Genomic DNA, 13,288 nt, shown 5'->3' with positions numbered 1-13,288 from the left:
GAATAGAGGAAAGGACAGTCACCCAAGAGCAGCTCTGTATCGAGTGAGTGGATGGTGAGCGCACCAACCTGACACCATGGAATTATTATAAACTTTTTTTTATTACAGGTAAAAGAAGAGAAGGACACTTTCAGTATGGAGCAACAGCAGCTCTTAAAAGAAAAGACAAAACTGGAGTTCACCATCAAGGATCTGGCAGACGAAGTACAGGGAGACAATAAGTCCAAGGAACGAGCTGAGAAGGAACTGCAGAAACTCAGGGCCACCATTTCTCAAAAGGAGGCAGAGTTAGAAGCAATCAGACCCCAGTATGAAGAGATGAAAGCAAGAGAGGATGAAGCACAACATGAGTAAGCTGTTTACATGGTTGACCAGTTAACTTCTCTGACACTATTTCATTCTTGCCACCTTCCTGCAGATTTGTTCAACATAGGATAGACTTTTTCATATGAGGGAGGTTAGCTAGTCTATTGACAACTTTAACATGTGAGGTCTTTCTTAAACTGAATAGCACTATTTGGTGGCAACAAGAATAACAGGAAAATGTCTTCATAGTGAAGTGATTATCCTGCATTGCATATATTGGTATATTTTGTAGTGTGTGTTTGAAGAAACTTACCATTTAACTGACCTGGGACACCCAGGTGCAGGAAGGAGTTAATCCTTTCAGACAGAGGACAGATGAAATTTTTAAAGAAAAGGGGGAGGAGGAGGGCTTCCCTCACCCAAGGGAGTTTGGGGGGGGGCTCCCCCTCACCCCCTGTAGATTATATGGTTACATGATAGTTAGGCTGTCAGTGATGAGGAATAGCTAATTGGAACTTGTTGAAGTAGCTGTAAGTGGGCTTCTAGAAACAAGAATTTTCTGCATTGTTTTGTGACAGTTCCTGTCAAAAGTTGAAAAAAAATCCATCATCTACACTGAGTGACAAGCCAAATGGTTTCCTGTACACTATGCTGGGTGATAACCATATAACCAAACTATGGCACGTGGTGGTTTAGTGGGTAATAAAGGCGCTCCAGCCAGATTGAGTCTGTAGGTTTATATTGAAGGGGTGGCTGGGGTTTATTGCTCACACAATGCCACTCAGGGATGAGTGAGGCTGGTCACTTTCATCTAATGTCAGGGCCAACTTTTCTAGCCCCGGGCTTCTGTGCTTCTCATGGAACAACACAGGATTTGATGATGATGGAGTTGCAAGCAAAGGCGCAATATAAAAATGGACAATAAGGACTTTTTTTTTTTTTTTTTTTTTTTTTTTTTTTTTTTTCCCCCAGGAACTGTGTTTAAGTGATTACAGTTAAGGGAAAGTGGTTTAACCTCTACCCCTTAATAATGTAAAATGTAGCTTTGCAGCCTGAAAATTTTGTTAACTTAAGGAAAAACATTGCATGGTGAGGGGTAGTGCCCATTAGCTCTTTCGTTTTTGAGAGGCCTTTTCTGATTTTCACAGATGGGGGGAGGGGAATGATGCAGGCAAGAATAAAGCACAATATAGAGAATCACAGTGAAGTGGATAGTGATGGATAAGGGTCACAGAGAAGTGAGATTGGGTTATTGCTGAAATGCTGTACCAAACTTGCATTATTTTAGATCTGTATTAATAATTACACCAGATAGTGCAGTTTGATTTACACCAGGCTTCACGTTACGCTCCTCACATCGCCCCATCACACTCCTCTGCACCCCCTCTAAAGTCACTGAACGACTGATACTACAACTAGATGGCATGAATTCAGCTAGGCCACCACACAACACTCCTAGTCACACTAGACATTAGCAAAGCTTTTGATGTCATCCCCCACCACAACCTCACAAACAAAATACTCAACACAAACATGCACAATAACACAAAAAGATGGCTGGAAAACTACTTAGCAGGTAGATGTGCACACGTAACATTTGCCGGTCAGTCTTCTAACATCAGAAACTTCACAAACGGCATCCCCCAAGGATCTGTTTTGTCCCCTACACTCTTTAATCTATACATGCACGACATACCCATACCCCACACACCACAGATACATATAGCTTCCTCTGCAGATGATATAACACTTACATGTACACACCAAAATGCAAACACAGCTGCACACATCATTCAACCTTACCTCAACACACTACACGAATGGTTCACCACAAACAGGCTCAAAATAGCCCCAGCCAAATCTACAGTGGTGCTTCTCACAAATTGGACAGCAGAAGTCACATCCCACACCTCACCATAAACAACACTCCCCTACCACACACACACTCACCCAAAATCCTTGGTGTAACATACAATACATCAGTGTCATTTAAACAACACATCACAAACATTAAAAATAAAATAACACCAAGACTTAATGCTTTGAGGTCACTTGCCCATACAACATTCCGTCACAACAATGAAACCACCACCACAGCATACAAACAATACATACATTCAGTGATGAATTATGCAAGCCCTGCCTGGGCTTCTAACCTGACCAAAACACACTACAACACTCTACAGACCATACAGAACAAGGCCCTGAAAATAATCACAGGCTGCACAGCTACTACACCCACAGACCACCTACATCAAGAAACCTAAATCCTCAAAGTCAAGGATCACCTAGACATGAGAGGCAACCAGTTTCATGCTGCAGCCTCCACAAACCCACAACATCCACTACAGCACATGGCAGCACATCCACCCACATCAAGGAACATCAAAACAACACCCAGCACACGATACCATACACAAATACTGTCATCTCTCCCCCCTCGCCCGCCTCAGACCAGCTTCCAGAAGTATATCCACACTCAGATCACTTGCCGCTCCATTCAGTCACTTAAAGACAACACACAGCTGCATGCATGGCCTCCTGACATCCACCCTTCTGAATCCTATCTTCCTTGTGAGGACAGGGTCCACCTGGCCAGGCTGAGATGTGGGCACCATCCAGCCCTCTTAAGCTACCAGAAGAGGCTGGATGACTCCATTGCTGATGCCCGTCCAGGATGCAACACAGCACCCCATACTATTAAGCACATTATGGAAGACTGCATTGCACACAATCACCTACGCCAACAACACAACATACACTCTTTGAGAGCTCTGTGGGAAAGCCTGGTCTCGGCCATGACCTTCCTAAGGGACTTGGGGCTGTTCGGCCAGACTGCCTAGGGAACAACTACTACTACTACTACACCAGGCAGAAATTGTGAATGTAGATATTAATGCTGTAGAACTAAGTATCCAGGTTCATTATTTTTAATTTATTTTTATCTTGTTAGATTGTCACTGAAGGACCAGAAACGTAAAGAACTGTACGCTAAACAAGGTCGTGGCAGTCAGTTCACATCCAAGGAACAGCGAGACCAGTGGATCCAGAAGGAGCTAAGGTATGTTTTTTTTTTTTTTTTTTTTTTTTTTTTTTTTTTTTTAAAGGAAGATGTCAAATAAAGTACAACTTTTCCTCATTCTTGATATTTAAAGGTGTTAGTCTTAAAGAAAGATTGATTTTGGCTTGTTTTTTATAGTTCTGATATGTATGGAAATAAATATAATAAATGTATCAGTCAGTACCAGTAATTCTAAGTCATAAGGTCATTATAACTTCAATACAGGCACCATTATACTCAGCATGTGTTTTGTCTTTACTATATAAAGAGCCCTAATCATTACTGCTCTTCCCTATGAGTAGTTTGGTTCATCTGATACTTGTTTACAAAGGCTATAATCAGGTGAAGTAGGATGCGACTCCATCACTAGTTATCAAGGAGGTTTAATTAACTCAATTTTGTGTTATTTGTGAGCAGTATCCATACTTGTTATAATGGTGCTTTTGTATATTGATTGGAAATTGTGAAGTTTTACTTATTGTTGATGACATGACGAGACATAAGTATCATCCACTTCATTGTCATTTTCATATCTATTTGTTCACACGTGCCACGTGTATCATCACTCGTCATGCTTACATAATTTTAACGACCCTGCTTCATGCAGTCCTCATACTTTATACTGTAGCTTTTTGGCTTACTTTGTGCATAATTTTTTTGTGGTATTTTCCTTGCTCCAGATTAAGTAGTATTACTACTGGTATTAAAAATCTTAATAATGCATGTGTCAGATGGTTTGGTGGCATGCCTGATTTCCAGTAAATTAAATTTTTGGCAAACTCAATTGAATTGATGGCCTATCTATCTTCTGGTAAATCTTGTACCAGTGTATTTTAGTGTTGAACACCATCACAGTTCTTGTTTTAATGCTGTACTACTGCAGTATGCATTTGGAGTACTATCTTCCAGTGTGTAATAATGTAGCATTAAATTTGGCCTTCTCTCTGTGTAGGTTGAAAGATAATGGAAGTATTATGCACAAGTTTTCCCAGACACTTGCCACTGCACCAAATCTTTTTAACTACTAACTACTAATTCATGGTGTATGCTGACAAAGCCATTGATGGATGTTTCTTATTTCACACATCTAAGCTGCATTTGTCATGTATTAATTGCATTACAGTAAATATTTCCTGTTCTTCAAGCATTTGGAGGGGGGGAGGGGAAGGATTCAGCTGTTGTCCGTAGGTATTAGTGTATTGCCCTGGTGTAGTGTATTGGCTTTAGCACCAATAAAGGGTGCTATTGCTGATCAGTGATTATATACAGAAAGATCACTGTTCTTTCATTCCATTGTTCTAGTAGTATTTGTCATTTGTATCCTAGCATACTGTACAAAGCCAGAATGAGATATGAAATATTCTGTATTCATCATACAGTAATCCCTCAATTGTCTGACGTAATAGAGCCAAAGGCCTATCCAGATAGTGGATCCATCTGGATAATGGACTTCTCCCCTGGCCCCCCCTTGTACGTATCCGAACTTTGAAAGCCGTTGTAAAAGACCACTACGGTACATCGAACAACACTTATTCTTGGTGATTTACACAACTCTGTCTGGTCAAACAGACCTATAAACTACAGCCAAGCAATAACCATTGTCAAGCAGACCCATCAACCACAGGCAAGCAATCATCATGGCCCTAAAAATAATTGGGGGGAAAAATGGCCCAGCTAAGTGAAAATGTTTGCAATTTCCACCCAAATGCAAGCATTTTGTCCGGATAAATTTGAAAAATGTTCAATGGTTTTGAACAGCTAGATCACAGCATCCGGGTAATGGACATCCAGATAACTGAGGGATTACTGTATAGTTTCAGTCAGAAAAGGGGATGTGGAAAGCCATAGTGCAACGTGAGAATATTTCAGTCTGTGCTTATAGTGTAATTTGACCTATACTTGGGGATGTATTTGAAAGTGTTGTGTTGCATAGTGTGACATAGGGCACGACAATCCTAGAAGACTAGACACACAAGTGTTGGAGCAGTGGGGAAGTTGAATGAAATGGAAGTGACATGGTAACTTGTAAGTTTTTGATTAAATGAAAGGAATTTACATGTATCAGACAGAGCCAGGGTTCCAGGGGCGTGAATGGAGAGCAAATGGGAACATGGCCCAGTGGTTTGGGCAAATTTGGGCTGTCTGGACATTGCTACACTTTACCCTGTCGTAGGGTGGGAAAAGTGGTCCACATGTTGATGATGATGAATTTACATGATAAAGTGAACTGTGATTGAAATTTCAAAGTGTAATAATTAGGCATTAGAGGTTTGCATTAACTTTTAGGAATACTTCTTGTATTGCTGTTTACATTTCCAAGTGAGGTTGTACCTGAGGTTCAAGATAATTCAGTATGCAGCTTATTACTTTGAACTTTTATATAAAAGCCTAAGGCATCAGAAAGGAGTAATGATTTCCTAGTATATACTGTGACCAGTTTGTAATATGTACAGATATGTATAGAGCTAATTACACTTTAAATGTTATAAATGTGTGAATTACAATGTAACAGTGGCAATCCAGATGTCCAGCTAAGATCCTTTTTGTGATTTCCACTTCCATACCATTTTCATATTACATAGCATTACAGGATATGGACTTACTCTGTTACTTTAGTTTAGCTATAGGCGGATAAGGCAGGTGATGTAATATGGTATGTAAGTGAAAAAAAAAAAAAAAATTAAATGTAATGGATATATTAAAAAGAAACTGCAAGTTGACAAGATGTAATATTCATGTTTATATAATTTTACAACTGAGTTTGTTGGTGTAGGTAGTATAGATATTTTATCCCTAGAGTTATGGGGGGGACTGTGTATTACTTGTTTATACCAAGGCAGCTAAAGGAGTGGAAATAATGAGTTGGAATCTCCCACCCACCTTTGTATTAGTGTATAGATGTGACCTCACTGCTCAGCACTGTGTTGCATTTATCTCACACAGCACTAGAGAAGAGCTGCATTTCTCCTCACCCTGTATGTGGGGGAATGGGTAATGTTGAATACTGCTACTGAAAGATTGAATTGTTAAACATTGTCTCATAATGAGTACAGTATGTATATGATTAGATTTTTGTGCATCTGCAGTTTAGATGTGAAATGATATGTAAATATTAGTATTAACATTGCACTTGCAATGATGCACCAATGTACTGTGAAATGATTAGAAATGACAGTGAGAATACATTGATTCTTTGGTAGAATCACTCAATATGAAGGTAAGGTGTATGTATGTATATATATATATATATATATATATGCAGATGTAATCAGTTTTTTACCAGAAAAGAAAATTTATTGTGCTTGCTCTACAGTAGTTCTGCATGGCTGCTTGCATGTGCTTTAACTGCTTCCTTCGTCAGGTGTATTTCTGTTAAAACTCAACTGCTATGTTCTTATGTCCTTGTCCTGTGGGCTTTTGCTTTATCCATTCCCCAATTTTTCAGCCCTTTCAGCAAAAGATAGGAAAGAGCAAGGGTTCATTTATTTATTTGTTAAAATTGACTAGACTATTATGTTGCATCCTGATAACAGATCAACAATTAGAAAAACCTATTGGGGGTCTTCTGTGTCCTGTGTTTCTCAGCTCTTTAAGCAGTTTTCATTATTTAAGGAGACAAATCACTGCCTCCTGGGGAGTGATGGATGCGGCAGAATGGTTTGTTAAACCTCATTGAGCCTTTTTTTAATTGGTTGTTAATTTTGACCATAGACACTTCTACCAAGAGGTAGATTAGATATAAAACTCCCCAACATCTGGATTTAATTGTTTTAACTCCTGAATCTGATGGCATTTTATTGGGTTATTCTTGCTACCCACAGATGAATTAATTAGCTTAGGGGAGACCTCTTGCAAGAAAGGGGTAAATGAGGGTTGTATCCAACCCCTACATTTCCAAAAATCTCCCAAGCCAAATATAATCATCTGGAAGTAGGAAGACTAGCCGAGAGTATGTCATTGGGTGGAAGGTTGTAATAAAAGAGAGATTGGTACCCTGACCCACTGGGCTGTCTTGTGGGATGGTGTGTGCTGTCTTCCTGTCCTGCCAGTGGAGGTGTCTCATCGCCGAGAATACATTGGCACCTCAGGCTCCGTGAAGTCAGGCTTTTAGTCATTATAAAAGTGTCGTTTTATGGTAAGAGTAGACAACTTTAAAAAGCTGCACAAGTAAAACTGTAAGATGGAGAATCAGTGAAGGCTCATGACATATGACTGGACACAGACACCCTAACCCCCAATAGGTATTTCCCCCACCCCATCCCCTACCGAGAATTAGTTGTCATACACGAATGATCAGAATGTACGCCCGTGGTCTGAAAGGGTTGGAGAAAGGGACTTAAGCATTCATACGTGCGTTCATCAAACATGAAAAATATTACCATTAACTTCTTGAGAGAGAGAAAGTTCACCCTCCCCTGTAACCGGGGTGTGGTGCCAGAGAGAGAGATGCAAGGCCCATACAAGAGGCTGTGTATTTCAAGTCCCTTTCTTCTCCCTGTTACAGATCGATAGAACGGGCGATGGGTGAAAAAAAGGACCAAATCAGACGGCTTGATGAGGAGATTAATCGAGATGGGGAACGGAACAAAGAATTAGAGAAACGGTTACAGGTTGGTATTGACCTCTCCCCACCTCCCCATACCCCCTCAGTATGTCCAGGGAAAATGTAGTGACCTCTTTTATGCTTTCAAAGATAGCTGAAGCTTTCTGCATTAAACAAAGGTATCAACACCTCTACTGACAGGTACGTTACTTGAGAACTTGAAAGTCAGTTATGTGGGAAGATTGGGAGAATTTGACTCCTGCGGCTTTGTATGTATCTTTTTGTATAAACTACAATTTCAGAATAACAATATCCTCTGGAAGCATGGTTAATGGCATGACATTCCTTGGGACTTTTCTCCTTACAAGTTCCCACTCTCAAAGGCCCTGTGCACTGGATATTGTTCTCATAATAAGCTTCCAACACCCCATGAGGTAAGAAATAATGAGAATTGTTAAGAATTCATGTGATCTGGTACAGACAAGTTATGGCTCTGTAATTGATCCCATGGTTGTCAGGACAGTCTGCTGGGGATTTACAGCATGGTTGTTTTGCTTTGCATCAGACAGCAACTGGTTATCCATTCCTCTGTTACTTAAGATCATGCCTCCTCTTTACAGGGAATATTTACAGCTTGCAGATTTGTATATTATAATCTCAGAGGGGAATGTTTGCATGCTTGGCCCTAACATTTTGCAGGAGGCTGTGCATGGGACATTTTGCTGTATTTTATCTGGCCAGAAACCTTTTTGACTAGCAGAGTTTAGGGTCCTGTAGCAGCCTCTCCACATTGATCCCAGCGGTGTCTCTGTCTCTGTTTCCCTTTTTCTGATTTCTTTGCTGCTTCACTGTTTCTAATAGTCGTTGATTTGTTTTCCCTTCTCTGTGCTAGCTTGGAAATACTGTGCTGTACACATCACTACATCAGAAAATGTCCTCATAATCATCCCATATATATTCACTGATAACAGCAGCTTCTGAGGTTCTTTTCTCATTGACTGCCCTCCTGTCATACCTTTTCTTTTCTTATTGCTCTCCTGATGATTGTGAACACTTCACACCTTTACTTAATCAAACATCCCTCATTTATTTCCTCTTTCCACTTCACTCCCCCACCACATTGACTCTCTCTCTCTCTCTCAACCACTTTCATCCATTCCCCCCCCCTTTCAATTTAACATTGGCTTCCTGTCCCTCCTTTTTTTTTTTTTTTTTTTTTTTTTTTTTTTTTTTTTCCCCCTCATTTTTATCTCCAATTCTGTCTTACTTCACATTCCTTTATCTGGTGTCCTTTGCTTCACCCTCTTTCACTTTCATTTACTTCCTGTCCCTCCCTGTGTATATATCACATTTGATATCTCCAATCCTGTCTTCTTTCACATTCCTTTATCTGGTGTCCTTTGCTCCACCCTCTCCCCTCCCATATCAGATCTCTCACCAAGGCAGTGAAGTCGAAGCAGGATCAGATACAACGCCTGGAGGATGAAATAGTGCGAGACACTGAGCGTATGTCACAGCTCAGTAAGAAAACTGAGGTAGGAACTGCATGGCAGACCACTTAGAAGAGGGCAGTGTGGGAAATTAGGTGTTAAGGCATTTTGAGTAATCTGAAAAGTTCCATCAAGAATTTAAAGGGAGTCAAAAGTGGAAGTAAGGGAGCGGAGTAGTCAGGCTTGTGTAGGATTATGAAGAATTTCCAGCATAAACTTTTAGTTATATTGACAATATGTTGGAATTGTTACAGTGCTTTATACAAGTTTCTCTGTGTAGTCTGTGATCAAGCTGACTTTTATAATGGATTCTTGTGATTTTGTGTCATTCATATTTGAAGGATGTGCAGAGTAATTTAATGCATCTTAACTGACTTCATAGTGTTGACCTCTCCATAGAAGCTAATGTCATATCTTAACCATTATTAGGTAGTGAAAGTACGTGTTATTACATTGCATTGCTCATTACAGGAACTCTCTGCGGACACTGAGAACTACAGACAGAGTATCGATGAGCACAACAAAGTGTTCTATGAAATGAAGAAGCGAAAAGACCAGTTACAGAGTGAACGAAAGTAAGATGGTTGTTTGACTTGGCTGTTGCACCAACCTCTTTGCTTGCTTGCAGTTGCTCGTTAGAAACATCCTTATGGTTCCACAGGATGTTACATGGCTTGCTTAAGAATATTTTATCCATTTAATACACTGTTACTGATTTTTGTTGATTGTGTGGGATGGTTTTACTTTTTGTGTCCTTTAGTGTTTTTTCATGCTTTCAGAAGGAATGGGCAGTGATGAAAACTTGGCAGCAGTTTCTGAAGCATGAATTAGCATGTGCTTTTCTGTCATTATTTTTAGTCTTAATATACTGTATGTATTGAAATTTGAAAATGAAGTTTTAAATATGGTATTCCTGTATCATGGGTTGATTTCAGTGCTTATGACGTGGCCCCTGGCTGTTGCAGTTATGTATTTGCTTGCTTATGTATTGGGATATTGCTGTACATTTGTTTTTTCTTTATTTTTTTTATATGTATGTATATACACTAATGCGTGGTTATTTATTGACTAATGTATTAATGCTTGCCATTTTATTTGGGTTTACCGCTGTGCACTAATGCTTGCATATTTATTGGGTGTGTTTTTTCATGCACTTATATGGTAAATGTTGGCAATGTTACTAAAAATTTCACCTCTGCCCCATAAACCCCCCATCAAGCAATTGGAAGAAGAAAGCTGGAAAGTGAAGTCAGCAGAAAAGGCAGCCAGTTATGACAGGCTTGATCTAGAAAAGAAGTTCTCATGGCTTGAAGCAAGGCTTAAGTACTGTATACAGTTGCTTTAATCAAGTCCATAATTGTCTTGTTCAGTAGTTAGTGTATCTGTCTGTCAAGATGTGAACAGTTAACCCAGGGACATCATTCTCATTTTACTCTTGCTGTCTCTTGGTTATTTATTCACCTGAAGCTGAACTCTTCTCACTGGGGGGTTTACATACTGTCTTAATGAATCCCTTCAGTATGAAAGTCCTTCACAAAGTTGAATAAAATAATGTGATAGCAACAAGGAAAGACAGAAAAGGTATCACTGGGTTAATTATTATTATTGTTGTCCTTGTGCTGTTTATTAGTCAGGACTCCTGTATATGGTGTCCTGTGCCAGTATGTATATTGTGATTTTGTTTATTTCATTAGGACAGGAGTGTTGTATTTCAAAGAGTCAGAGTAAAGAACTTCTACACTGTTGTTTTGGTGTGAACTGGATCTGGTTAGGTTTTGTTGTGACACAAGTTCATCTGGGCAGGAACACAGTGGACTGCAGGGAAGTAATGATATCAGGCAGAAACTTCCAGAGATGTTTCATGTAGTTTATATTGAAGGATTGTTTGTGTTGTGAAAGTTGGTTGCATAAGGTGAGTAAAGGTTTGGTAGGGGGCGGGGGATCTATTGCAGTGGATGGTTTGTGAGTTTTAATTTATTTTGAAACAGGGAAGGATGATGGCCACAGTAGTTTTGCTAGTTGCTCTTGTCTTAGGGAAGGACAGTTTCTGAGGGATGGTTGTTTGGTGAAGGTTCATGGAGGATGCTATTTGTGTGGAAGTTTTGGATGGCTGTGATGGCTAGGTGGTAAGAAGTCATCCATTTTCCTTTCTTTGTGATGATGTTAGTACTGCATAAAAGTTGTATTTTGTTATAGAATAAATATGTAAAAGATTTGAGTAAGAAGGTTGTTAGGTGGTTGAGAGTGCTTCATTGATGCAGTTGCAAGAGGTTTGCAGTAAATGAATAATGTTTGTATTAAAGTTCTTTCTGTATTTGTGAAGTAGATTTGCCAGTTTCCTCACCATTAACAATACTGCTTATGATACAGTGGAGTACATTCCTAGCATTTGAGATTGTGCTGAATAAAGAATGATTAGCTGGAAGTCCGATGCCATAAGGATGGGTTGCTCAGTGTGAAATTTAAAGATTAGCTGGGTATTGAAAATATAGTGTGGTCTTGGGAAGGGGAAGGCTGAAGTGCGTAGGATGTGTGGAGATACTGGGGGGAAATGCTTGCTTTAAAATGTGTAAATGAAACGTATGAATAGTTTGTCCATTTTCTAAGTGTCCTAGGCAACTAGCGTCATTTCTGTAACATTGTGTTTACTACATACCAGTATAAATTTTCTCATGTTTAATGTCTTGTTTATATTGACATAGTTTTTATCAGTAACATACATGAGAATATTGGGGTGTAATATGTGGAACAAATCACTAAGGAAGAGACATTATGTAATTCCAGTCACTTCTGAGTATGACCCTAGGTGTTGAGATACCATGAGACCATCTTAATGCTGCAAATGTAGGTGGAGATCATACTGCTATGCGAACTGTTAAAGAAATGGCTTTAATTGGGAGGAGGATGTAAAACCATAATAATGGACTGAGCTCATGAAATGAGTGGCAGAACTTAAGTAAAAAGTACATAAAATACATCTTGCATTGCACCACACTGTGTAGTTGTTTTGCTTTATTAGTGTGTTGATTAATGGCTTGACTGCATGTTTAATTAAATGTTTTAAAGTATAACTCCATTTTATGTATAGAGTAGTAGTTTATGTAACATTTTAAAACTTCACTGTGAGATTCAGCTTCCCTTCATATTCCTGAATTACTCTAAGTAAAGGTCATAAGACCAGTATTTTCAGTGAGTTAATGTTGAGCATGAGTACCAAACAGTTTAATCAGTTTTTCATTTAAAAGGTTAAGATTTTACTACTGGTTACTTAATAGTCAGTTTCACTTACAAATAAATAACCTAAGAGTCTGAGAACTTTGTATTACAATGGTACGAGTATTTAAACAGTTGTATTACGATTTCAGTGAACATTGGAGGAAGGAGAACAACCTGCAGCAGAATGTAAGCTCCCTAAAGGAGGAACTTTCTCGGGCTGACCACTCCCTTCGATCCATGGCAGGCAAGGTTAGTTTTCTGATGATGCAGCAGAATGCATTTTGGGAGGTGTTGAATGAGGATAATATGTTGTTGGAATGGCATATTGGTGAGAGAAGGAATGGGAAGAAGAGTGACTGATATCTGTTTGAAAACAAAGCTTGGAAGTACTTCTGTCAACCAGATCATTAACCCGTACCGTCCTGGTCCCCCCCCCTCCCCCCCCCCCTTTTTTTGTGTGTGTGTGTGTGAGAAACTAATGAAAATCACCAAGGAAGTTGCTCCTGTCACCCCTAAGTGCTCAGGGTGGGTCCTCCCCTCACTTCAGCCAGGTGTTCTGAGGCCAGGCTGGTGTAGCTGCTCCGTTTTCTGCAGTGGGAAGGAGGAGGGTAACTAATCAAAACCATCCTAAATACATATATTTGCTACAAAAGTACATATACAGCATCAATA

The 13,288-nt window shown here is 39.5% G+C and overlaps 1 protein-coding gene across 2 annotated transcripts in view; it reads left to right on the top strand.

The window, feature by feature from the left end:
* Positions 1–13,288, top strand: part of SMC3 (structural maintenance of chromosomes 3) — a 55,985-nt gene that overhangs the window by 23,269 nt on the left and 19,428 nt on the right. The window contains exons 9-13 of one of the 2 annotated variants that reach the window (XM_080287134.1): positions 109–350; positions 3,260–3,367; positions 9,340–9,445; positions 9,872–9,975; positions 12,766–12,865. In XM_080287134.1, the coding sequence (XP_080143260.1) occupies positions 109–350; positions 3,260–3,367; positions 9,340–9,445; positions 9,872–9,975; positions 12,766–12,865 (660 nt within the window). Of the gene's footprint in view, positions 1–108; positions 351–3,259; positions 3,368–7,871; positions 7,978–9,339; positions 9,446–9,871; positions 9,976–12,765; positions 12,866–13,288 lie in introns of both variants that reach the window. The other variant, XM_080287135.1, reaches the window with a different exon arrangement.

This window comes from Coenobita brevimanus, chromosome 116 (genome assembly GCF_032717465.1).
Source record: "Coenobita brevimanus isolate Jiangsu-jjx chromosome 116, ASM3271746v2, whole genome shotgun sequence".
NCBI classification, from domain to species: Eukaryota; Metazoa; Arthropoda; class Malacostraca; order Decapoda; family Coenobitidae; genus Coenobita; species Coenobita brevimanus.
Note: the sequence above shows the minus strand (reverse complement) of the source record. Positions and strands in the feature narration are given on the sequence as shown.